Raw genomic sequence first — 24,432 nt, forward strand, 5'->3', positions numbered from 1 at the left:
CAAAAATCTTGAAAAATTAATACAACTCACTGAAACACCAATAAAGTGTTTAATTTTGTGAAAATCAATGTCTTGTTGAATTTTGGCTTAGAGTATTTTTGATCTACATTTATCCTAAAATAGAAAAAAGAAAAAAAAGGACTTATGGAAAGCTGCCACCAAAACACAGAGCTTGGGAGTGGTGTGGGGGGAGGGCACCGTAAGCAAACCATCATGTAAGTGACAGCTCCTTCATCACATGAACCTTTAAGAGCACAGCTGGAAAACACTGAGGCGTTCAAAGATTAGACACAAAACAACTGAGAATCCCTGGAGAATTTCTCAAAGTTGTTCTGAAGATGTAATTTAAATGCCTAAATTCATTACAAATATCTGCAGTGACAGTGATTTGAACTTGCCTTATAACCTGGGACACAGTTAGAGGCATGTCACTTGAAATGAAAACGAAAGCAGATGCCAGGCCAGCTCCCAGGAGTAGAGGTTTTAATCAGGAATGTGATAAGAGGTATCACACTATAAACTGTGCGAGGCCCAGTGACTGAGGAGTAACTGGCCACAGCAGCCCTCCCCCTCCACAGTGCTCATCCTCACATCTCTCCTCCTTCTGGAGGGAGCTAGCGTGAGTGTTACAGCTGGGGTGGAAAGCTGTCCTGCCAGTAGGGGGCCATGCAGCACCACAAAGTCACACTGTACAACAGAGCTCACACAGGAGATTTAGTGGGAGGGAAAACCCAGGAGGGTGGCTGCAGCAGAGAACTGGGCAGAGCGAGGTCTTGGGGAGGGGTGGAGCTTTCCAGGGCGGCCTGGGATTGGAGGGATTATTCGGCCAGAATCTGGGGCTAGCTCAAACACTGGTGGACTTTTTTTTTCTGTAGGGCGGGCCCCAGCAGAGGGTGGGGGCACAGCCTGGCCTCAAGGGGCCGGGCTCCTGAGTAATCTAGAAGGCTGGCCCTGGAGATCTCCAGGGCTTACAGGTTAGGATTAGGGTGTTCTATTCTTCCGACCACAACCACTGCTTTAGGTGATCTCATCATGGCGAATGGCAGGGCTCAGAACATTGGCTCAACTGTTACTGGTAGCCATTCTAGGGCCAAAAAGGAAACTGGCTTTGATTAAATTAAAATCAGAGTTCAAGAAACCAGGCCTTCTAGGGGATTTCACTGGACCTGGCAATTCTAAGTAAAACCCATCCTATGCTAGACTTTTTACACTATAATTTCTATTTTATTCTTTCCAGAACAGAGTCTCATACCTGCACACACAAACACAGTATGTACATCATGTAACACAACCAAAATAGATCACTATCACACTGGGCAAATAACCACCTCAAATCTACAGATACTAAGAACCCAAAGCAATTTGGCCAACCAAAGTGTTACCTTGATACCAATAATTTGAGTACATAGTCCCCCATAGTTTAATTGGAAGCTTAGTTTAGCTTTTTATTTTTAAATTTATAAAAAATGAACCAGATATGGTGGTGCACGCCTTTAATCCCATCACCCCTGAAGCAGAGGCAGGTGGATATCTGTGGTTGCTAGGCCAGACTGTTCTACAGAGTGGGTTCCAGGACAGCCAGGCCTACACAGAGAACAGTCTCAAAAAAAAGAAAAAAAAAGTTTATCAAAACTTAAGCCAGATACTGTGATGCATGCCTGCATTCCCAACACTTTTGAAAGAGTAGACCACAAGGATTGCCTTGAGTTAGAGGCCAGCCGTGGTCAGACGGTAAGATCTGGCTGGAGAGATGGCTCAGCAGTTAAGAGCACTTGATATTCTTGAAGATCCAAGTTTGGTTCCCAGCAACACATGTAACTCACACTCATCTGTATCTAGTTCCAGGCAATCAGACACCCTCTTCTGGCTTCTGTGGGAACCAGACATACACAGTATAGACATGCATGCTAGCAAAAGACACACATAAAATGAAAATAAATAAATCTAAAATAAAAACAAACACCTATGACTATTTTATGCACAAACTAACCCAAAACAACTTCTCCAAAGGAAAAATAAAAATGTTTTCTTATATCCTATTTATTCCTAGTTTTTCTATTTTTTGAAACAGAGCTTAATTTTAAACTTATACAAGCCTTTTGACAGTCTCCTGAGAGCTGGGATTACATGAGTCACCATGGCCAACACTTCCAGTAACTAAAATTCCTTCTGTCTCGGATAAAACATAACTCACTTAACATTCAGAATCATGACACCATTTTCTTTCAAGCGGGAACATCCTTGTACTGCTCCCCTTCTTTTACTCGGGAAGCTGAGGCAGGTGGATACCACATTTCCAGATAAACAAGGAAGGATTCCTGCACCCAGTCTGCTGCTCTCAACAGCCACTGCTTCTGCCCGCCGACTTAGCTTCACTCAAATGACTGCTGTTTTAAAAGAAAAGGCCTGGGGCCGGATGGGGCACAATGACCAGACACTTGCTCACCACATTCAAGGCCCTGGGTTCAATCCCCAGCGCTGCCTATCGAGTCCAGTCTTCCTGTCTGTCACTTAGGTTTACACCAAGTGGCTACAAACACAAATGCAACAGAAATTATTCATTTTTTCTTAGGTGGTTTTGTTTTGCTTCTGGTTACTCTTTTCTTCCCAAAAACATTTTGCCATGGGAATTAAATATAAATTTCATACCTGATCCATGTCTAGAGTCGTTTCTATCATTTCTTGAAATTTTGAAAAATCAGAACGAAGATCAATAAGAGGAGTCACAAAAACTGCCAACAACAATGCCTGGTGTCTTCCTAAAACAAAGCAGAAACGCAAATAAAGAACAACAGCTCATAACAAAATTAAAATAAGAGAACCCTTTGAACCAGAAAGCGAAAGCTGTGCAAGTATCAAACTTAATTCCTCTTTTATGTTTTCTCAAAACTTACTCTATTTAGACAGGGAAATACTGTGGTGGCACCACCCAAAAACCCTTACTAATAAAACCCTGCCCTCCCTGCATGACCACCATCTCCTTCATAAGCAATTCAGAAACATTAATTATGATTAAATGAACACTGCAGATCTAATAATTACGACTAAATGCTTCTTGCAGTTCTAATAAGCCAAAGTCAAAGCCATTAAAATAAGACCTCGATTTACATTTCTAACTTCCATCAGCGACTCGGTGCCCCAACCAACAGAGGCTGAATCACGCCAAGTACTTAAACTGGAACGTGGCTGTTTAAGGGTCATGCCGAGGGACCTGGAGTCAACAATGTAAACCGCAGGGAACATAGTTAGAGCCGGACACCAGCCCCACGCTTGCTGCTCTTTGGTTTTCTCATCTGCAACATGGTGTCCTAAACCCCTTCTCCTTGTCAGTGCAATGGACTAACATGACGACTGCCCAGAAGAGAGGTCCACGAGGCAACACGCAGCCAAGCAGTGCTCCACACTGCAGTTCCTATACACCACCACCAGGAATTACCACTTGGGACACATTCTCATTGCCAATAAATTCTTAGAGGAATTCTACAGGTCACAGCAAGCATACTGAATTTCATTCCAAAGAATTAAGTTCCAATTTCAAAAACTCTTGAATGAGAATGATGAAAAGCTATCATGAAATGTTTTATTATTAATCACAACAGCCTCTAACATACTGAGAAAACAGTACATATGTGTGAAACACTTAAACAGATTGTAAACAACACTTTGCCTACATAATGTCTGTCGTGTTACAATGTCTGGCTCTTTATTTCCCCTTGGCTTAGCAACCACTGGTAAAAGAATGAATAGCAGCCAATCAAAACAGTGATGCTGGATCACAGAATGACACACCAACAATCCCCCCTCAACTCCATTAATGTTCTCAATGGGATATAGGGGTCTAACCTTGTAATCCCAGTATTTTGGGAATCAAGGCAGGAGAAGTCACATTTTGAGGACAGCCTAGATCCTGTCTCAAAAAAAAAAAAAAAAAAAAACTAAAACCAGAAGCACCAAGAATAAACCTTAGCAGTTAAGACTTCAGAGCCATCAGTTTAGGTGCCACTTTCCTTTCTACTATGTTAAGATATATACATGACCATGCTTTAAAACAAACAACAAATACACGGAATGAATTGACCCTCAGCGCAGATTTGTAATTTTGTTGAAACTGGACTCTATTAAAAGCAAATACTAGCCAGGTGGTAGGAGTAGACAGCTTTAATCCTAGTGCTATGGAGGCAGAGGTAGTGGATCACTGAGTTTAAACGAGGCACCATGGTATGTTCCAGTGCAGCCAGGGCTACACAGAGAAACCCTGTCTCAAAAAAAAAAAAAAAAAAAAGAAGAAGAAGAAAGAAGGGAAGGAAGAAGAGAGAGAAAGAGAAAGGAAGAGGGGAAAAAAAGCAAAAGAAAGAAAAAGGAAGTAAATACCCCAACCCAAGGGTCTCCATCTCAAAAGAGGAATAACCTCAAAAGCTATGTAAGAAGGCTGCAGAGGTCACAATTGTTTCCATTTACTGCTTTTGTCAGTGTTCTATGATTTTTGTGCATGTTGAGGTCTGCCTCAATCCTACTGTTTTCCATACGCTATTATTTTTCTAGCTCGTGACTTAGGATTTCTAACAATTCTCATGACGGGGCTAGAGAAGATGGCTCAGATGTTAACATCCCCCATACAGCGGCAGCCCATGGCTGACTAACTTACTTCAGTTCCAGGGTTCAATATCCTGGAGAGCACCAGGATAAAAGTGGTGTACGTACCCACAGGAAAAATTGCCTGTGCATGCACACACACACTTTTTTATGGTATTACAAAGATACCTGTTCTATAAACCAAACAAAATAGCCATTATGGATGTGCAAACTCTCATCCTCTCATCCTCAGTGTCTTCTACTCTCTCTAAAACAGACTTCTGGAGCCTCTCACTACCGCCCTTGAGGGTCCTTCCCTCATTTCTAACCTCTGCTGAACCTTAGTTGCCCATTTCCAACTGGATTTGTAAAAACTCTCTTCTCCATGAGCTGCCACAGCCTGGAAAGCCCTGCCCGAGCTAAGGCAAGGTCCACAGACCTTGACACCAAGGTAGATATTAAAAATAAAAGTCTGTTACATTGAAACTTCAAGTTAGTAGGCCTATCAAATTCCCTTTCTTAGAAACAAAGCCTTAACTATGTTACTTTAGCTGGCATAAACACCTGGGCATAAGCAACAGGAGTCTCAGATTCCCGAATAGCTTGGACGCAGAATTAAACCACACATCTTTCTTCCTTTTAAAAATGTATTCCTTCTTAATTTTATATAAAATGTTGGTGCCCAACAGAGGTCGTCAGATCCCCTAGAACTGGAGTTAGGGATGGTTGTGAGTGACCACGTAGGTGCTGGAAATCAAACCTGGTCCTCTGCAACAGCAGCAAGTGCTCTTAAGCACTGAGTCATCTCTCCAGTCCCCTAGAATCCTTTTAAAGGCGTGAAGTAGGTAAGGGGCTGGAGGGACGGAGGGACAGTTTGGACTGTGCTGCCCCTGCAGAGGACCATAGTATACATCCAGGGACCCACACTAATCAGCAGACAACCACATTCACTCTAGCTCTGGGAGATCCATCCAATGTCTTATTGTGGCTTCCAAAGGGACAGATGGACAGACACAATTTAAATGCATTAATTAGAAGTTCATAGCTCTATTTCAAGGACTTGTATCTTGACAGTTATACTTCAAGGATTAGCTTCTTTTGTACCTGGTTTATCACGTGTTTAAAGCCATTATTCTGAGGACAGGTTTGATTAGAAGTCAAACGGGCCCATAGTACAAAACAAAAACAAAGTTATGAACACTAGACACAGGACTGAAGAAATGGCTCAGAGGTTAAAAGCACTTTTGTCAAGGGTGTCTGCACAGCTACATTACCCAGGCAGAACCACCGAATAAGCCAGCAAGTACCTACTTCTTTCAGAGAAAATCTTTACTCAATGCAAATCTCCTTTCCACACTGTTGCTGCCCCCTGCTGTCTGTGAAGAGGCCTTACTTTAGTGTTTTTCTGGACTAAAAGCAAGCCTAGAATTAATCAAACCAAACCATCACAAGATGATAAGCTATATATAACTTCTAGAAACAATGAATACTAATGTACTTTTTTAAATCATAATTTTTCTCTAAAAAATACTGTACTTGCTTTATTTACTTAGAAGTTAGTCTTAGTCTAGTTTTAGCTTTCTCTTTGAAATCAACACACTAAGGAATGTGATGAACTCTTCAAAAATAATGGGGATGGGAGGTCCCATACGACAAGGAACACAAAATACAGATCAAGACCTCAGCATAGCAGCTACACACTCAGGCTGCATCTCTTTGCTAGACTTAGCAAAGGTTGAGGCGAATGGGTGAAGAGAAAATGGTCAGTGCTGTGGTATAGGATGGAAGCACAGGCTTTTAGAAACTTGAGTAGAAAGAGGAAGATGTAGACTGATGCCAAAAAAGGACAGACTAGAACTTGGTTTTCATTCATTCTGTTTTTTGAGACCGTTTCTCTACATAGTACTGGCTGTCTTGGAACTCGCAGTGTAGACCAGGCTGGCCTCAAACTCAGAGAAAAGCATGTACCACCACACCCAGTCTTAGAACCTATTTTTGAAAAGAGGACAAATGTAGCTGACGATCACTAGCACTCACCTTTAATCCCATCACAGTTGGATGTGGTGATGCATGCCTATAATCCCAGCATTCGGGAGGCAGAGGCAGGCAGATCTCCATGAGTTTGGTCTATGAAGAGTCCAGGACAGCTGAGACTACACAGAGAAAACCCTGTCTCAAAAAAAAAAAAAAGCTAGACATGGTGGCACTCACGTTTTGTCTCAGCACTGAGGAAGCAGAGCCAGACAGATCTTTGTGAGCGTGACAACAGCCTGATTTATACAGAGTTCCAAACTAGCCAGGGCTTCGAGAGAGACAGTCACTCAGCCATTCAATGAGTGGATAAATAAATGAATGAACAAATAAATAATAAAACAAATAATGACATCTGTACTCGGTAACTTATCAGGAAACAAAAGGGTATGTTTACTGTTCAAGGTGAGAGATAAATGAAAAAAAGAAAAGTCCAAAATAGCTGACATATAAATGAGACTTTATTGCTGAGAGAGCATATCTCCAGTCAGACTGCATTCCTAATTCTTGCCAATCACCTTATAATGTTAAAGATCCTGTTGAAATCAGGCAAAATGATGTAATATGGAAATGCAAAGCAGATTCTACTCATTTACATGATGGGAAAATTGAGGCACAAAGAACAGAAATGCATAGCCAGTGTGTAGAAACTTAAGACATCTCAAGAACTATTTTTTAAATTTATTTTTATTTTATGTGTGTTAGTATTTTGCCTGCATGTACATCTGTGTGAGGGTGTCAGATCCCCTGGAACTGGAGTTGTAGACAGTTGTGAGCTGCCATGTGGATATTAGGAATTGAACCCGGGTCCTTTGAAAAAGCAGACAATGCTCTTAACCATTTAGCTATCTCTCCAGTCACTCCAAGAACTATTTTAAGTTAACTTCAGTGGAATTAAATGCAAGAGTTCACAACTCATGAAGCACTCAAGTAGAAAGCAAACTTATTGGTCTACTTTGTGTATGTGCTCTGGTGCATGTCTGAAGAGCCGATGACACCTGAAGGAGTCAGCAATTTCACTACATGGGTTTGGAGGCACACTCATGTCTCCAGGCTTGCTGCTCAGCCTTCACCATCAGCCACCTCACCAGCCTGGAGGAGAAATAGTTCTATGAAGGCACTTTGAAGAGACAGGCACACTTGGTTATCTTTCCCTTTCTCCTCTTTTCTGGTATTGTGTGTGGTGTGTGCACACAGGCTCATACTTGTGTAGATGGAGACGCATGAAAAGGCTGTTGCCAGGAAGCTTCCCTAACTGCTGTTCCGCAGGAGTCTGGAGGGAAGGTCTCTTTATCAAACCTAGAGCACACGCACAGCCAGCTTGGTGCTTCAAGGATCCTGCCTCCACCCGGAATTATGAGCATCCCACCTGACATGTACATGGGTTCTGGAGATGCCAACTCCAGTCTCCATGCCTGTGTACCAAGTGCGTTCACTGCTGACCTAGCCCTCAGTTACCTTTTATGACACAGACAAAAAAAGGGTGCCTCAGGCCAACCAAATAGTTCAGTGAGTAAAAGGACTTGCTGCCACACATGAGTATCTGAGTTCAGTGCCTGGGATCCACATGACAGAAGGAGAAAACCAACTCCCAAAAGCTGTCCTCCAACTTCTGCACTTATGCCCATAGCTAACACAAGATACATATTGTCACTAAAAAATTTTTGTTTTAAAGGAAAAAAAAAGGTAACATAAAACTTAAATTTGTATTCTGTCATAATAAAGCTGAATTTAAGTTTGTCTGAAAAAAGAACCAAATTTTCCCAGAATGCTGAAAGCTCTATTCTGTGACACTGGGACTCAAGCCCAGTCAGCCCCACAAACACTCTACCTCCAAGCCCCTAAGGGATGTTTTAGTCCTAAGAGTCTTGTTGTTTGGTTGAAACTTAAAATGCTTAACAAGTTAGATACTTAGTAGCTGTAAAACCTGAAGGTGGCATGGTGGACACTTCCACTCACTTCAGCCTAGTCGCTGCAGTGGGAGACTGGGAGGTGGCTCGATGGCTTGAAGGCGGGAAGGAACAAAGTTCTAATCCCTAGCGCCACATAAGACATGGCTATCTATACCTCACACTGGGGGCGCCAGTGCAGGCGGGACTGGCCAGTCGGCCCAACCCGGAAGGCAAGCATCTGATTCAGCGAGAAACTGTCACACGGCAGTAAGGCAGAGAGCACAGGGCACGTGTGTACACAGGTGACCACGCCACATTTACACACACAAACCACACACCCCCACGGTGCACATGCATACACCTTGCCAAGCCAGCTGGATTTAACCCTAGTGAGCTGTTAATCAATTCTTCGGACTTCGTTCATGTTAGTAACTTCTTCTGAGACAGGGTGTTGTATCTGGGCTGACCCTGAACCTGCTGAAGGGCTCCAGCAGGGCCAAGCATGGGAAACAAGGCAAAAACGGTGCTCACAGGTCTTGCCCTTCCCCCTCCCTTGTGAAAAACCTCTAGACTAGCTAAAGCTAGCCACCAAGGCCTATTCCCTTACTTGGCCACTTTCTTATGCCTGAGAGTCACTCCTGAGACTGATCACCAAGGACCAACTATCAAAACATCAAGGTCTAGAAATCAAAAGCCCCATTTAGCTACCCTAATTAAAGCACCCTACCAAAACCTACCAACCCATCTCAACTCACTCTAACACAGACCTCCCCTTTCCCTCTTAAAATTAACACCCGCAAAGCTATTTCCTGCTGTTTCCGCCAGGTTCAGCCACCTTGTCTCTTTGTCTTACTTAATAAAGAATCTCCTTGTGTTTGGAAATTGATTTTGGGGTGTGGTCTGTGCCTAACTGTGGTCTCGAGGGGAGCACCCACAGCGCGTAGGTCCCTTCATCTACTGTATACCCAAGGATCACACTCAGTGCCTGATCTTCCTGCTTCTACCTGTCAGGAACCTGGTTAGGGGCTTCATTCTGACCTCAACTGTGAGAGTCAGAGACACTTTGTCTTAACCATCATCAATATGCAGTGGGAGTTAATCAGCCTGCCAGCTTGTTTTCGGACAGAATTTTACTGAATGGCCAGGCTGGTCTCAGACCCAAGACAGTCTTCCCACCTGGACATCTTGGGTAGCTGCGACACAGATCCCTGGCAGAGCCCAACTTGCCATTTGTTAAGGTTCTTGTGTGGTGATGACTGCGGGTAAGGCATAACCATAATAAACACAAACGCAAACACACAAATGGTAGTGTTGCATAATTAATTATGAGTCAGGGAGTGGTCACAGTAACTTGTTGAGCTTCTCAGTAGTGACTGGGGCTGGTGACTTGCCCATTGCCTCAGGAGGCGCTCCTCAGAGCTCTGCTGCTCAGGACAGTTACCAAACAGAAAAGTACTCTCGGGACAGCAAACAAACATTTGTTTGGTTTTGTTTTGGGACAAGACCTCTAGCTCAGGCTAGCTTAAAATTCTCAGTAGCTGAAGACGGCCTTGAACTTCCCGTCTTCTGCATCTGAGTGTTGAAATTAGAGGCTAACAGGAGTGTACCCCACTCCCATCTTTCTGCACTGCTGAAGAATGAACCCAAGACCTTGTCTACACTAGGCAAGCACTCTACCAACTGAGCCATGCCCTTTGCCCCGGAAAACACTTTTCAAGCCCCTGCAGACCTCCATCTTGTGCTCCATGGCCGCAAAGACCTTGTATTTCATGCTCCTGCTGGACTGTCCCCTTTTCCTGTAATTTTCTACACTGCACACACTGTCCTATGTATCTTTAGCAATGAAACTCTTTTCCTTTTTTTTTTTTAAGATTTATTTATTATGTATACAGTATTCTGCCTGCATGCCAGAAGAGGGCACCAGATCTCAGTATCGATGGTCATGAGCCACCACGTGGTTGCTGGTAACTGAACTCAGGACCTTCGGAAGGACAGCCAGTGCTCTTAACCTCTTGGGCAACTCTCCAGCCCTACAATCAAACTCTTTAACTGCCCACTACTCTTGTGTGATTAACCCATTAATAAGTAATAAACCCAGTAACACCAGCACTCCCTATGTAGTTAGCCCAGGCTGGCCTCAAACCCCGCGACTCGCTTGCCACCACCTCTGCACAACACTACATTACATACACATAAAATGCTAAGAAGCAAAACTTGCAAGTTTCCTCAAGACTTCTGGCTTCTGCCACAAGGTGCAGCTTAATACAAATCTATTAGAAAACCATCATCAGAGAGAGATACTGGACCTAACTTTTGTAAGAACAGCACATTTGCCAGGTATGTAAGAGTGAAATAAAGCAGAGGGTGACAAAAAGGTGGAAAAGCAGGAGTTAGGTAAAGCGAAGCTGTCGTTACCTTGGTATTTCTCCAGAGCCTGTATGACGCTGGGGAGCTGGTTCACACCCTGGTACAGTCTGTAACAATCCTGTAAATTTGCTGCTTGTCTCTGAAATTTCTTGGCAAGCCGGTTAAGATCTGGAAACCGGCGAAGTAAATCCTCCTGTAAACTCTGCCTCAATTCTGAATCTTCTACAAAAGCTTCCACTAAATTTAATCTGAAAAAAAAAAAAAAAAAAAAAGTAAGTAACATGGCTCAGTAAATAGGCACTGGCCACCAACCTTGACAGCCTGTGTGAACTCTCCAGGAGAGCACATGGAGCCGACTCCTGGCTGTCCTGACTTCCACAGGAGTGCCAGACACACAGACACACACTCATACACCCTTGAAAAGAAAACTTCAAGTCACTATCTATCCTAACTGCCTCAGTCTCTCCAGGCTGGAATTACATTGCATGTGGGCATCACCATGGTTAGCTAAAAAAAGAAAAAATTACCTTCAAAAAATGAAGAGCAAAGCCAGGCAGCGGTGGCACACACCTTTAATCCCAGTACTCAGGAGGCAGAAGCAGGCAATCTCTCTGAGTTAGAGGCCAGCCTGGTCTACAGAGTTCCAGGACAACCAGGACTACACAGAGAAACCTTGTCTCAGGAGACAAAGAGTGATCTTTTACAAAACTCAGTACAAGAGACACACACAGTAAACCATGCCTGTGATGTTAGCACCTGGAAGGTAAAGGCAGGAGGACCAGGATGGAGCTAAGGCTACCCATGCCTACCCATGCATGAATTTGATGCCAACCTGGGCTATGCAACATCCCACCTCAAAGCAAAAAACAAAACACACTAGCATAAAGCAACTCACAGTGATCCTTCAGTCTGGCCCAGACATCCTTAAAAGCTTAATAAATTGCTAGTTTCACAAGCCTATTCAGTAAACCATTTCAGAAGTAATTACAGTGTCAGTTTACATTTCTAGATAACAGATGTTATAAAAAAAAAGCCTGTTTCCTTGACAATGCCACTTTAAAATCAGTTTTAGATATCTCAAAGCTACTACTGCCATTAACATAATATACCCATCAGTCAAATTAAATTCAATTTCTCAGCTGCACAAAATTTGATACAGTATTAATTCACAATTTAATTGGAATGCAAGATAAACTTCTAGAGTCAGTTAATCCCTAAAATTCCAGCAGGACTCTTTGAAAATTAATCATAAAACATCTGATTTTTTAAAAAAAAATATACATGTATTTCTGTATATATATATATTTATATATATATATATATATTTATAGATGTGATACAGAACACATAGAGGTCAGAGGGCAAAGTTCAGAGTCAATCTTCTCCCTCTACCATGTGGGTCCCTCAGATGAACGAAGTCATCAAGCTTGAAAGGAGCAATCTTCAGACACTGAGCCTTTCAACAACTCAATGTTTAGTTTTTAAAACCATGGCTTTAATCCTAGCACTTGGGAGGCAGAGGCAGGCGGATCTCTGTGAGTTCTGGGACAGCCTGGTCTACAAATCGAGTCCAGGACAGCCAAGGCTCCACACAGAAACCCTATCTTAAAACCAACATCTTGGAGGCTGGATAGATGACTTTTTGGTCAAGAGCATTGGCTACTCTTCCAGAGAAAGCAGTTTTGACTCTCAGTACCGACATTACAAGCTCACAGGGGATCTGATACTTTCTTCTGATGTCCTCAGGCTTCTGTCCATACGTGATGCACATACACACACTCAGACATAACCTGGATCAGGCCATTCTTAGTGAGCAGGAGGTCTTACATAAACTGATGGCTTATGTCAAACAAGCTTATTAAAAAAAAGTACAGCATCACCAGCCGGTGGCAGCACACCCCTTTAATCTCAGTGCTCAGGAGGCAGAGGCAGGAAGATCTCTGAGTTCAAGGCCAGCATATCTACAAGCGAGTACTAGGATAGCCAGGGCTGCACAGGGAAACACTATCTTGAACACCCCTCTCCCCTGAAAAGGTACAGCATCTTGTGAGAAAAAATAGAAATGATCGTACAGTGGACTGAAGCATCAGAAAGCTAACCAGGCAATGCTGCACAGACGGAACTCAGGATATCTCAAATCACACACAGGCTGAGAGACTGAAATGGTGGCCCTTTAAAGAGTAGTTTCTCAGGATCCAAAGCAGCAGCTCCCCCAATGACCCCAGGCCAGTACTGGTTTTAGACAAAGAATTAGGTCCCTTCTCCATACATCAGGGCTTCAGGGAAAGTCCTGAATTAGTCTTGTTCCCAATATAAACACAAATATAAATATAAAAACAAAAAGCAGAAACCCAAACAAAAAACAAAGTCAAGACCAAGTTTGATGCACACCTTTAATTACAGGCAGATGGATCTGTCAGCCTGATCTACATAGTGAGTTCCAGGACAGCCAGAGCTCCATATAGAGACCCTGTCTAAAAACACCAAAAGAAAGAAAACAAGGCTGGGGATGATGACATCCACCTCTGATCCCAGCTCTCTGGAGACAGAGGCAGTAAGAGGTCTAAGGAGCAGCCTGGTCTACACATCAAGTTCCAGTCCAGCCAGGGCTACATACTAAAACCCCGTCTCAAAAATCAACAATATTCTGTCTTAAAACAAAACAAAACAAAACAAAACAAAACAAAACAAAAAACAGTAAAAGCTGGAGGGTTGGATGAGCAGTTAAAATCACTTGGCTGTTCTTGCAGAAAGACCCAGGTTCAATTCCAGCACCCACATGGCAGCTCAAAACCATTCCAGTCTTTGGGGATCTGACGTCCTTTCTGACCACCACAGGCACCAAGCACTCATGTGGTGCACAAACATATACGCAGGCAAAACATTCGTACATATAAAATAGATAAATCTAAAAGCAGCAAGTCTAAAAGCAAGAACGTTCATCGACTAAACGCCCTGAAGTCAGAGCTAAGCACAACCCCCTGAAATGAGTAACCAATACTGCTTCAACCTCTAACGCCACATAAACTGGGAGTGTTGGCTCTACCAGGTAACACCAGCACTGGGGAGGTGGAGGCAGGAGGATCAAAATTTCAAGGTTAGGGGCTAGAGAGATGACTCAGAGGTTAAGAGAACTGGCTGCTCTTCCAGAAGTCATGAGTTCAATTCCCAGCAACTACATGGTGGCTCACAATCATCTATAATGAAATCTGGTACCCTTTTCTGGCCTGCAGGCAGAATACTGTATACATAATAAATGAATAAATAAATAAATCTTTAAAAAACAAAACAAGTTCAAGCTTAGGCCAGAGAGACAGCTCAGTGATAAAGGCCCTCAACTGAGAAAACTGTCTATTGAGTTTGATCCCTGGAACCTACATGAAGATGGAAGGAGAATTTATGTTCCACACCTATAGGTGCTCACTTTTTTCCCTCTTCTTTCTCCCTCTCCCTGTCTCTGTCTGTCTGTCTGTCTGTCTGTCTCTCTTTCACACACACACACCACACACATAACAAATAAATTTTTTTTTAAAGTTCAAATTCATCCTCAACTAAATACTGAGTTCAAGGACACCTAGAACTCCAAAACAAAACAAAAACGGAGTGTAAAACTGTATCAGAGGAAGTGCCATTATCATATAGAGTAAGAGCAGATTGCTCAATGGTAGAAAAGCACACACTAAATGCTGTACCTCTCCTCTATCCTGTTCTTATCCATGAGAGGCTGTTTAATCCACTGGTTAACCAATCTTTGTCCTTGAGCAGTTTTGCATTTATTCAATAATGCAGCCAGAGACTGAGAGCCAGTGGTATCTTCAACAGAACCCTAGTACAAAAAAATAAATAAATAAAAGATAAACACTCACAGCAAAGACATTAAATGCCATAAAATACAATTTGGGAACAGAATAAATATTATTCTCCAAATATAAGCAAAAATTTCTCTAAAATAAAACCAAATTTCAACCTGTTAATCTATATTTACAAAGATTTACACTTTGCCCTCAGCTAAACTGCTTCACTGAAGTTTTGGTTTTTCTACACTCCACCAAAGCTTCCCCTCCCTCCTCTCTTCCCAGTCCGCCCCCACCCCCATTACCGTAGGATTTTTTTGTTTTGCTTTTGTTTTCTTTTTCAAGACAGGGTTTCTCTGTGTAGCCTTGGCTGTCCTGGACTCACTTTGTAGACCAGGCTGGCCTCAAACTCACAGAGATCCACCTGCCTCCACCTCCCAGAGTGCTGGGGTTACAGGTGTGCACCACTACGCCTGGCAATTACTGTAGTTCAGTTACTGCTGTTTTTAAACAAACTCAAAAACAGAACTTTTAAAGCACTACCATGAACACACAAAATTACTCAAAAGATTAAGACAAGTCTACATATATTGTTTGAGGCTAGAAAAATGAAATATAACAATTAAAATCTACTTATGTATTCTAACTACAATAATGTTCCAAAACACAAATCCCTGAAATAAATCATTATTTGCAAAAGAAAACTTCTTTTTTAAAATTATTCAGTATTTTTGAACCCATGTTGTCTTTTTTACCTGGAAAAGGTTAAGGGCTCTAACTGCTGCCATGTCCAATCTCATGTACTGGCTGAAGTCAAAAGTAGTCAGTTCAAACTGTCCAAAATTTGAATCATCTGATAAGAGCTCTAAAAACTTGATTACTGCAGACAATGATGAAACTGCAACCTAAAAATTAAATTTAAAATAACAGTCTTCCATCACCAAGACAAGATACCAGAAATTCAAAACAAAAGTAAAGTAATACCAGATGGGCACGGACACACGCCCTGGAATTCTAGTATGTGAAAGGCCAATACAAGACCAAATCAGGAGTGAGGCCCAGCCTGGAATACATAGCAAGTCTGGGCAAACGAACAATGCAAAATGCAACCAGTCTCTCACGCTGGTGAGACAGCTCATTGGTAAAGCACCTGCTCCCCAAGCCTCGTGATCTGAGTCTGATCCATAGACACAGCAGAAAGAGAGCCCGAAAGTTGTCCTGACCTCACACACAGGCTGGAGCACCCTCCTAACCTCACACACATGCTGGAGCACCCTCACGACCTCACACACATGCTAGAGCACCCTCACGACCTCACACAAATGCTGGAGCACCCTCACGACCTCACACACATGCTGGAGCACCCTCACAACCTCACACACATGCTGGAGCACCCTCCTAACCTCACACACATGCTGGAGCACCCTCCTAACCTCACACACATGCCAGAGCACCCTCCTAACCTCACACACATGCTGGAGCACCCTCCTAACCTCACACACATGCCAGAGCACCCTCACGACCTCACACACATGCTGGAGCACCCTCACAACCTCACACACATGCTGGAGCACCCTCCTAACCTCACACACATGCCGGAGCACCCTCACGACCTCACACAAATGCTGGAGCACCCTCACGACCTCACATTCATGCTGGAGCACCCTCACAACCTCACACACATGCTGGAGCATCCTCCTAACCTTACACACATGCTGGAGCACCCTCCTAAACTCACACACACGCTGGAGCACCCTCACGACCTCACACACACACACGCTAAAGTACCCTCACGACCTCACACACATGCTGGAGCACCCTCACAGCCATAACATGCTCATACAATAATTAATTTATATATGTATTTGTATATTTAAGGTGAAACCCACCAGGCATGGTGGTACAAACCTTTATTTCCAGCAGTTGAGAGGCAAAGGCAGGAGATCTATGAGTTCAAAGCCAGCCTGGACCACAGTGAGTTCTAGGCCAGGCAGGGATAGTAATACCCTGTCTCAAAACGGTGGAAACCCAGTTGCTTACAAGTAGGGAACCAGAGGGAAGATAGTTTATCTCTCAAATGGACTGCTGTTGATGAGCTGGAGTCAATCCCCATGCAGGCTTGTTCTTTTTCTTTCTTTCTTTTTGGTTTGTTTTTTGAGACAGGGTTTCTCTGTGTAGCCTTGGCTGTCCTGGACTCACTTTGTAGGCCAGGCTGGCCTCAAAATCACAGAGATCTGCCTGCCTCTGCCTCCCAAGTGCTGGGGCTTAAGGTGTACGCCTCCGCCACCTGGCAGAGATTTTTCTCTTCTAAGAGATTTCTTCTGAGAACTAGCAAAATTTGTGGTTGTTTTTGTTTTCTTTCTCAAAACTCTGCTTTAGCAAGATGTGAAAAAAAGAAGAGGCTGCGGAAGCTCATGATTCCAGATCAGATGGAAGAGGGCCAGCAGGACACCCTCTGTGAAGAACAGGCAACTCAGTCATCCTCGCGACCCCCGCCACCTCCCATGAAGGATGAGGATGGAAACCGCCTGTCTAAGTGGCAGAGAACTAGATCTGCGCAGACGTGAAGAGCAGCTCACACTGGAAAAGATGAAGGGGTGTGTCCAAACAATGACCGCTGTGTCCTCACAGGCCAGTACAGAGCATGCAGATCTACAAATGCACGTTTGTCTCTTAGAGTTTACTAAAATATTAATACAGTGTTAATAAGTAAATATTTTTAGGTTGCAAAACTTGATTCCTCATCTCTATATGATTAAACCTCAAATCTCTGATCTGAAATAAATGAAGGCCATGTATTCCATCCCATTAAAGTCTTTTTACATCTTTTTTCTTTTTCCTTTTGGTTTTTTAAGACTGGGTTTCTCTGGGTAGCCCCAGCTGTCATGGTACTTGCTCTGTGGTCCAGGCTAGCCTCCAACTAAAGAGATCAGCCTACCTATGCCTCCAAAGTGCTGGGCTTAAAGGTGTGTGTAGCCACCACCACCACTGTCACCACTGAGCTGCATCTTTACACCTTCTAAAATACTGCTCATGGTTACTGCTTTCATTTATAAATAAACCACATATTTATTTCAGAAGTACACATAAACAAGTAGTAACCCTTTCTACAAAACCGAAGCAGGAAAAACAAGACATATAAGGGGCTGGAGAGATGTTAACAGCACTGGCTGTTCAGAGGTCCTGAGTTCAATTCCCAGCAACCACATGGTGGCTCATGACCATCCATAATGAGATCCAGTGCCATTTTCTTGTGTGCAGGCACACATGAAGCCAGAATACTGTACAAATAATAAATAAATATTTTTTCCCCCAGAGCTGAGGACCAAACACAGGGCCTAGCAACCGCTCTACCACTGGGCTAAATCCCCAACCTCAATAAACAAATCTTATAGAATAGTCCTATAACTCATTTATACGAACAAAAAAAGGCAAACTAATCTATCTATCTATATATGCTGTCAGAAGTCAGAACCAGAATCGCCACTAGTGTAGTAAGTCTCAAAAGAGCACATCGGCAGGAGGCATTGGGGAGGGCTAATGATAATGAGTCAATGATGCCAGTTAAGAATACTCAGGCTGAGCCTGGCCGTGGTGGAGCACATCTTCTATCCCAGCACTCAGGAGGCAGATCTCTGAGTTTGAGGCCAACCTAGTCTACAGAGTGAGTTCCAGAGCTACACACAGAAACCCTGCCTGAAATAAATAAGCTATATTCGACATTATTAATATAAAATAACAAGAAATTAAAACAGTAAGAAGGTTAAGACATCAAATAATGACAAATACTGATTTAAAATATACTTGAGAGCTGGTGAGATGTTTCACTAGGTAAGTGTTCCCACTCGTAGCACAAGGTTGATAAGCTTAGGTGTAAGGACAGCTGTCTTCTGACCTCCACTCTCATGTCAGAGCAATCAAACAAAAAATAACATATAGCTGGGCCCAGGGGTACAGGACCTGTAATTCTAACACTCAGGCAGACAGAGCCAGGCGGACCTCTGTGATATTTGATAAGGCAGACATGGTGGCCTATCCTTACAAACACAGGACTGTGAAGGCAAGATCAAAAGTTCAAAGGCTATGCCACCAATTCAAGGCCAGCCTGGGCTACATGAAACTGTTTCAAACAAAACACACTAGTTCATTTTAATACACCTATTTTTTTTCCTGTATGATAACAGTATTCTAATTGCCTGTGTCAAACTAATTAACATATGAGATTGTCCAAAGGGTCTCCCATTACATCATCAGGAGGCATACACTGACATTCTTTGTTTTGATTATGAGACAGCCTTGATCTGGCCTTGTTCTGCTCAATAATTTTCCTGCCCCAGCTTCCAGAGGTAAGCCACCATACCTAGCCATAAGAAATTATTAACTGACAAGCAGGGAACACATGCCTTTACTGCCAGCACTCAGGAGGCAGGTAAACCTGTGTGTTTAAGGCCTGCCAAGGTTACACTGTGTTCCTGGCCAGGTTTATATAATAAAACCTTGTCTCAAAACAACAACAACAACTGAAAACCCCAAATCTCTACAAGCTTCTTTATATTTTCAGCAAGGAAGAAAGTTTTCTAAGCCCTGAGATTTTTTTTCTCATCCTTATTGGTTTTTATTTGCCTTTCCAAGGTAGTTTCATTTAGCCAAGGACATCCTCCATCTCACTATTTAAGACTGCTCCCATCTCCTGGCCACACTGGTTTATCTTCTCATTAAAAAAAAAAGTAAATATACTTTCAGTTGTATTTCTTGCTAACCTCGCTAACAATCCTTCAATGCAGGCATATTTATCATTACTTAACAAAACAGTAAGCTGTCTCTCAAAACCGCTGAGTAGTTCATGAAAGATCCCTGGAACTGGTGCACAACAAAGCCGACACAGGCCACACGACGCTATGCCCCCTACTTAGCTGACAGCAATCAAGTTCTTTCATGTGACACCCTTTCCCCTTCTCTTCCTGGAATATGGTCTCTCAGGTCAGCCTCAAATTTGCAGTTACAAGGATGAGCTCGCACTTCTGACCCACCTTCAAACTGCTAGGATTACAGGCTTACATACCAAGTTCACATGGAATTAAAGCCCCTTCCACACATAAACCCCACAGATACGAGCCATGTAAATCTGAGAAACAGTGCAGCAGTTAAGAGCCTGTACTGTCTCCCAGAAGCCAAGTTCAGTTCTCAGCACCTACATGAGGTGGCTTGCCTCCACCTGTGACTCCAGCCGAGAGGTTCCCGTCTCTATCCTCCAAGGGCAGCACAATACCCCTACACACATGAACATAAACTAGAAATAAAAATAAATCTTTAAACATAAGACTATAAGGTTGTGTAAAATGTTCTAGTCAATTATTTTCTTAAGTTTCCCCAAAAACTTTATCACAGATGCACAGTTTAGATTTTGAGATAAGTGTGACTGAAGTATGGGCCAACAAGATGGCTCAGCAGTAAAAGCACTTGCTGCCAAGACTGGATTTGATCCCCAGGATTCATACGGTGGTAGAAGAAAACTGACTCTTCAAAGTTTTTCCCTGATTTCCACATGTATGCTGTGACATGCGCGTGCATGTACATACACACACACAATGCAGTTTTTTAAAATGACTAAAGTAGCCTTTAAAAACATCACATTACGATTTAAGCACACATTTGTAACCCACGTACCTTATTCTCCATCTCTGGTAAGACAGCACTATTTATCTGTTCTCCCTTTTTGCCTTTTAACAACCGGTTGAGATCCTGATAAATGTCCTTGGTGGAGAAGTCAGCTCTCTTTCTCTCTGTGATCAGAATCCCTCCTCTCTGAATAACCTGTTACAGCAAACACTTCAAATTACTACAAGGAAATCCATGAAAGGGGGATTTCTAACATTAGCAATGACACAGTAAACACAGCTCAGAAGGCTTCATCTACATCAAATTTTGTTCACTATCCAAGTCCTTAGGAACATCTTTCAAATCTCAGAACCAACCCGGGAGGCAGAAGTAGGTGCTGTCATCTCTTTAAGCTCGAGGCCACCCTGGTCTTCACAGGGAGTTCCAGGCTAGCCAGAGCTACACAGTGAGGCTAGCCGAGACAGAAGAGCCAGCTGGAAGCCAGCCTGAGAAACAGACTGAGACCCTTTCTCAGAGATGCTGGGGATGCGTTCCATCCTAGGGGACTTGCCTGGCAGCTCAAGCCGTACCAATGCCGGGCATGGCAAGGCAGTGCTGTAGGCAAGGAAACACACCTGTAATCCTAGCACGTGGGAGGCAGAGCCGCGGGCCTGCCACTTGGGAGCAAGCCAGGATGGACTGTACCGTGAGTGAAAGACAGCACATCTCCATTGAGGAGATGGCTCGGCAGTTAAGAGCACCGCTACTCTTCCAGAGAACCAAGGTTCTCAAAACCCTGTTGGCTCACAACCATCTGTAACTTCAGTTCCATGACATCTAATGCCTTCTGACTTTCACAGACACCAGACATGCATGTGGTACACATATACACATGTCAGCAAAACACTCCTAAAGTTTTAGCTGGGTGTGGTAGCACTTAGCACTTAGGGGGCACAGGCAGGCAGATCTCTGGGAGTTTGAGGACAGCCTGGTCCACAGAGTGAGTTTCAGGACAGCCAGGACTAGAACAAAACAAAACAAAAACAAACAAACAAAACAACAACCCAAAACCTTTTTTTTTTTTTTGAAGTTCAAGGCCAGGTTCGGTTGCATGAGATACTATCCTAAACATATCTAAGATAATATGTGCACACACATACACGCATACAAACACACGCATGCACATTCACCCCACAACATAAAAGGTTAAATTTAAAAAAAAACAAAACAAAACCAGAAGTCAGGAGTGGTGGGGTTCAAAACTCAGGCTGCTGAGGCAGAAGGATAACTGTGAGTTCTAGGCCAACCTCAGCTATCAAGTAAGACCATGACTCAAAAAACTTTTAAAAATTTAAATAAAAATTCCAGGTCTGAGTTAATACAGCTCAGTGATACAGTAAGTTTGCGTTAGCTGCTCCTGGCCAACATCTTAACAACATACAAAAGAAATAGATTGACGTTTATTTGACAAACCATACTAAATACACTAATAGTTACTGTAATTACGCTCTTGGAGTGAAGATAGAGGAGGAGAAAGGGGAAGCGATGTGAGCTGGACTAGTGCTGATGACGATTAAAGATGCCAAGTTTCTTTCAAAGTTAAATATCAGGATTGTCCTCAAAATAAACCATTATTTTAATCAGAAATAAAACGGACTGGTTTTCCCCATAAATGAAAAGTGTCATCAGCTGGAACTACAGTTCAGTGGTAGAGCACTTGCCTAGCAGTCCAGAGGTCTCAGGTTCAAATAAATATGGGAGAAGTGGTAATAATTCAAGACTTTCCTAGACCGGATTCTCTTACCTGCCTCAGTTTCCCCATGTCTCCAGCAGTCTCTCCTGGTAAAACACATTCCTTTGGTCCAATCTGAATCAGAAGAGCCTCGAGATTGGAGAACTGATCATTATCAGGGAATTCACACAGCCCTAGCTTTCTCTGGATGGAATCCACATACCCAACTCCAACCTGTCTTTGACCATCAACTGTGGACATTTTCACTCCCACAATGCCAATGGAAGCTGACATGTCATTGTTACCAAATAGAATGTCTTCAAACTGAGAAAGATTGCCAGGAGAAGCCTGAGAAGCAACAAAAACAATTTTTAAGAATATTGAACATTTTTAAAATTTCACTAGTGAAAAATGATCCAAACTTGATGAACTTTATATTTTCTTACAAAAACACACCTGTTGATATATTTCAATTATAAAGACCCTCTCTTCCTTTTCCTTTGAAGCTTAGCCCGGCCTGAGAAAAATAATGTTCTACCTTAGCTTCCTGAGTGCCCATCTCACCATGCCTGGCTATCGTTGCTTTTGTAACACTTGGGTACATCTAAAACTCTTCAGCTGCCAGGCAGTAGCGGCGCACGTCTGTAATCCCAGCACTCAGAGAGGCAGAGGCATATGGATCTCTGTTGTGATTTTGAGGCCAGTCTGGTCAGCCAGGACTACACAGAGAAACCCCATCTTGAACAACAACAACAAAAATCTTTCTGCCAAGATGATTTTCAAGTGTCCCAGCACATGAGAGACTGAGGCAGAATGACAGGGTCCAACTCAGGGCCAGCTGGGGCTACAGAAAGATGCTATCTCAAGAGACAAAAGACAAAAGCACTACTCTAGGCTCGCTTGAATCTACATCTCTCACTAGAGATGTAGAACGAGAAATGTACATACAAAGTCACAAATGTAGTATTTATACATATTTTATCTTCAGACATAGTAAAATCAAAGCCAGGTGTGGCAGAGCATGCTTGTAAACACCACAGCACTGGAGAAGCTGAGGTAGTACCATCAATCTGACAGCAGACTGAGCTTGTTCCTAAGAAAATATTTAAAAAATAAGTGGCTTTCTTTAATCCCTGAACTTGGCTGTTAGGCATTTTTCTTTCTGTTTTGTTGTTGTTTTGGTTTTGGTTTTTGGGCTTTCGAAACGGGATTTCTGTGTAGCCCTCCCTCTGTACAGCAGGCTGGCCTCCAACTCAAGAGGCCCACCTTCTTCTGCCTCCCAAGTGCTGGGACTAAAGGCGTGCACCAACTGCAGAGCCGGTTAAGCATTTTTCAAGGACTGCCACAAGTCCCAGGCCACCCTGCAATACATAGTGAGTGAAACCTTGTCTTCAGAAGGGGAAAACAAAACCAAAACCTGGAGGCTGGAAAGGTGTCCCAGAGGTTAAGACCTCGCAGGATCTAGCTCACAGAGAGCTCATAATTCTAACTATAGTCCCAAGGGATCCAAAAACCACTTCTGCCTCCTCCCTCCAGCAACAGGCACGAAAGTGGTGCACAGACAAGACAGACATGCAGCCCTAACACAATAAAATAAATAACTTTTTAATTAAAAAATATATAAAACAATTCCCCTTTTAATGATAATATTTATGTTCAGGTTATTATCCACAGCTCTTTCACTTTAGGAACAGCGAGACAAGGCTCAGTGTGTTCAGAAACATTTTACAAGGACTACTGGATTTCTAAATTGTGATTTCACTTTTTTTTTTTTTTTTTTTAAGACAGAGTCTCTCTTTGTAGTCTTGGCTGTTCTGGATTCACTTTGTAGTCCAGGCTGGCCTCGAACTCAGAGATCACCTGCCTCTGCCTCCCAAGTGCTGGCAATTATAGGCATGCACCACCATGCTCGGCAAACTGCAACTTTTAAAAGCTAACAAAATTTCTCGAGCACTTTGCTATTACAACATAGTCAGTGTGGTAAAACATGCACCTGAATTTTTTAAAACTTTCTAAAGGAAACATCCAAAAGAAATATAATTACCTTAAACGCCAAATACCAATCGTTCTCCTTAGCCGCCTTATTCCCAGCTTTATTCTTATACACTTCAACTCTGTACTGGCGAACCAGAAGAAGATCCTTCACAAAAGACTCAAAATTCATCTTACTAAGCACAACACTCTGCAGGGTCTTCGCCCCTGAAACAAACAGAAAATGAAATTAAATGTTAAAAAGGATCTGAGCACCTCACGAATTAGCCCAACCTCGTATTCTCTCAGCAAGTCAACCTTTACCAAACTGTTAAATGAGCAAACACTACATGCTGGGAGACATGCAGCACATCTACAGGTCTCCTGGAAATCTGAGGGGAGAGGATCACTTAAGATGAGGAGGAGATTGAGGGCAGCCTGGGCTACACAGCAAGATACTGTCTCAAAACTACTA

General features: G+C 42.9%; 1 protein-coding gene across 1 annotated transcript in view; it reads right to left on the minus strand.

The window, feature by feature from the left end:
* The window catches only part of Msh2 (mutS homolog 2), a 53,057-nt gene that overhangs the window by 23,431 nt on the left and 5,194 nt on the right, over positions 1-24,432 (minus strand). The window contains exons 2-8 of the mRNA XM_021644497.2: positions 24,031-24,185; positions 22,059-22,334; positions 20,324-20,470; positions 15,412-15,561; positions 14,555-14,688; positions 10,911-11,110; positions 2,650-2,759 (exon numbers count right to left, since the gene is read on the minus strand). Of these exons, the coding sequence (XP_021500172.1) occupies positions 2,650-2,759; positions 10,911-11,110; positions 14,555-14,688; positions 15,412-15,561; positions 20,324-20,470; positions 22,059-22,334; positions 24,031-24,185 (1,172 nt within the window). The remainder of the gene's footprint in view (positions 1-2,649; positions 2,760-10,910; positions 11,111-14,554; positions 14,689-15,411; positions 15,562-20,323; positions 20,471-22,058; positions 22,335-24,030; positions 24,186-24,432) is intronic.

Source organism: Meriones unguiculatus, chromosome 1 (assembly GCF_030254825.1).
Source record: "Meriones unguiculatus strain TT.TT164.6M chromosome 1, Bangor_MerUng_6.1, whole genome shotgun sequence".
NCBI lineage: Eukaryota > Metazoa > Chordata > Mammalia > Rodentia > Muridae > Meriones > Meriones unguiculatus.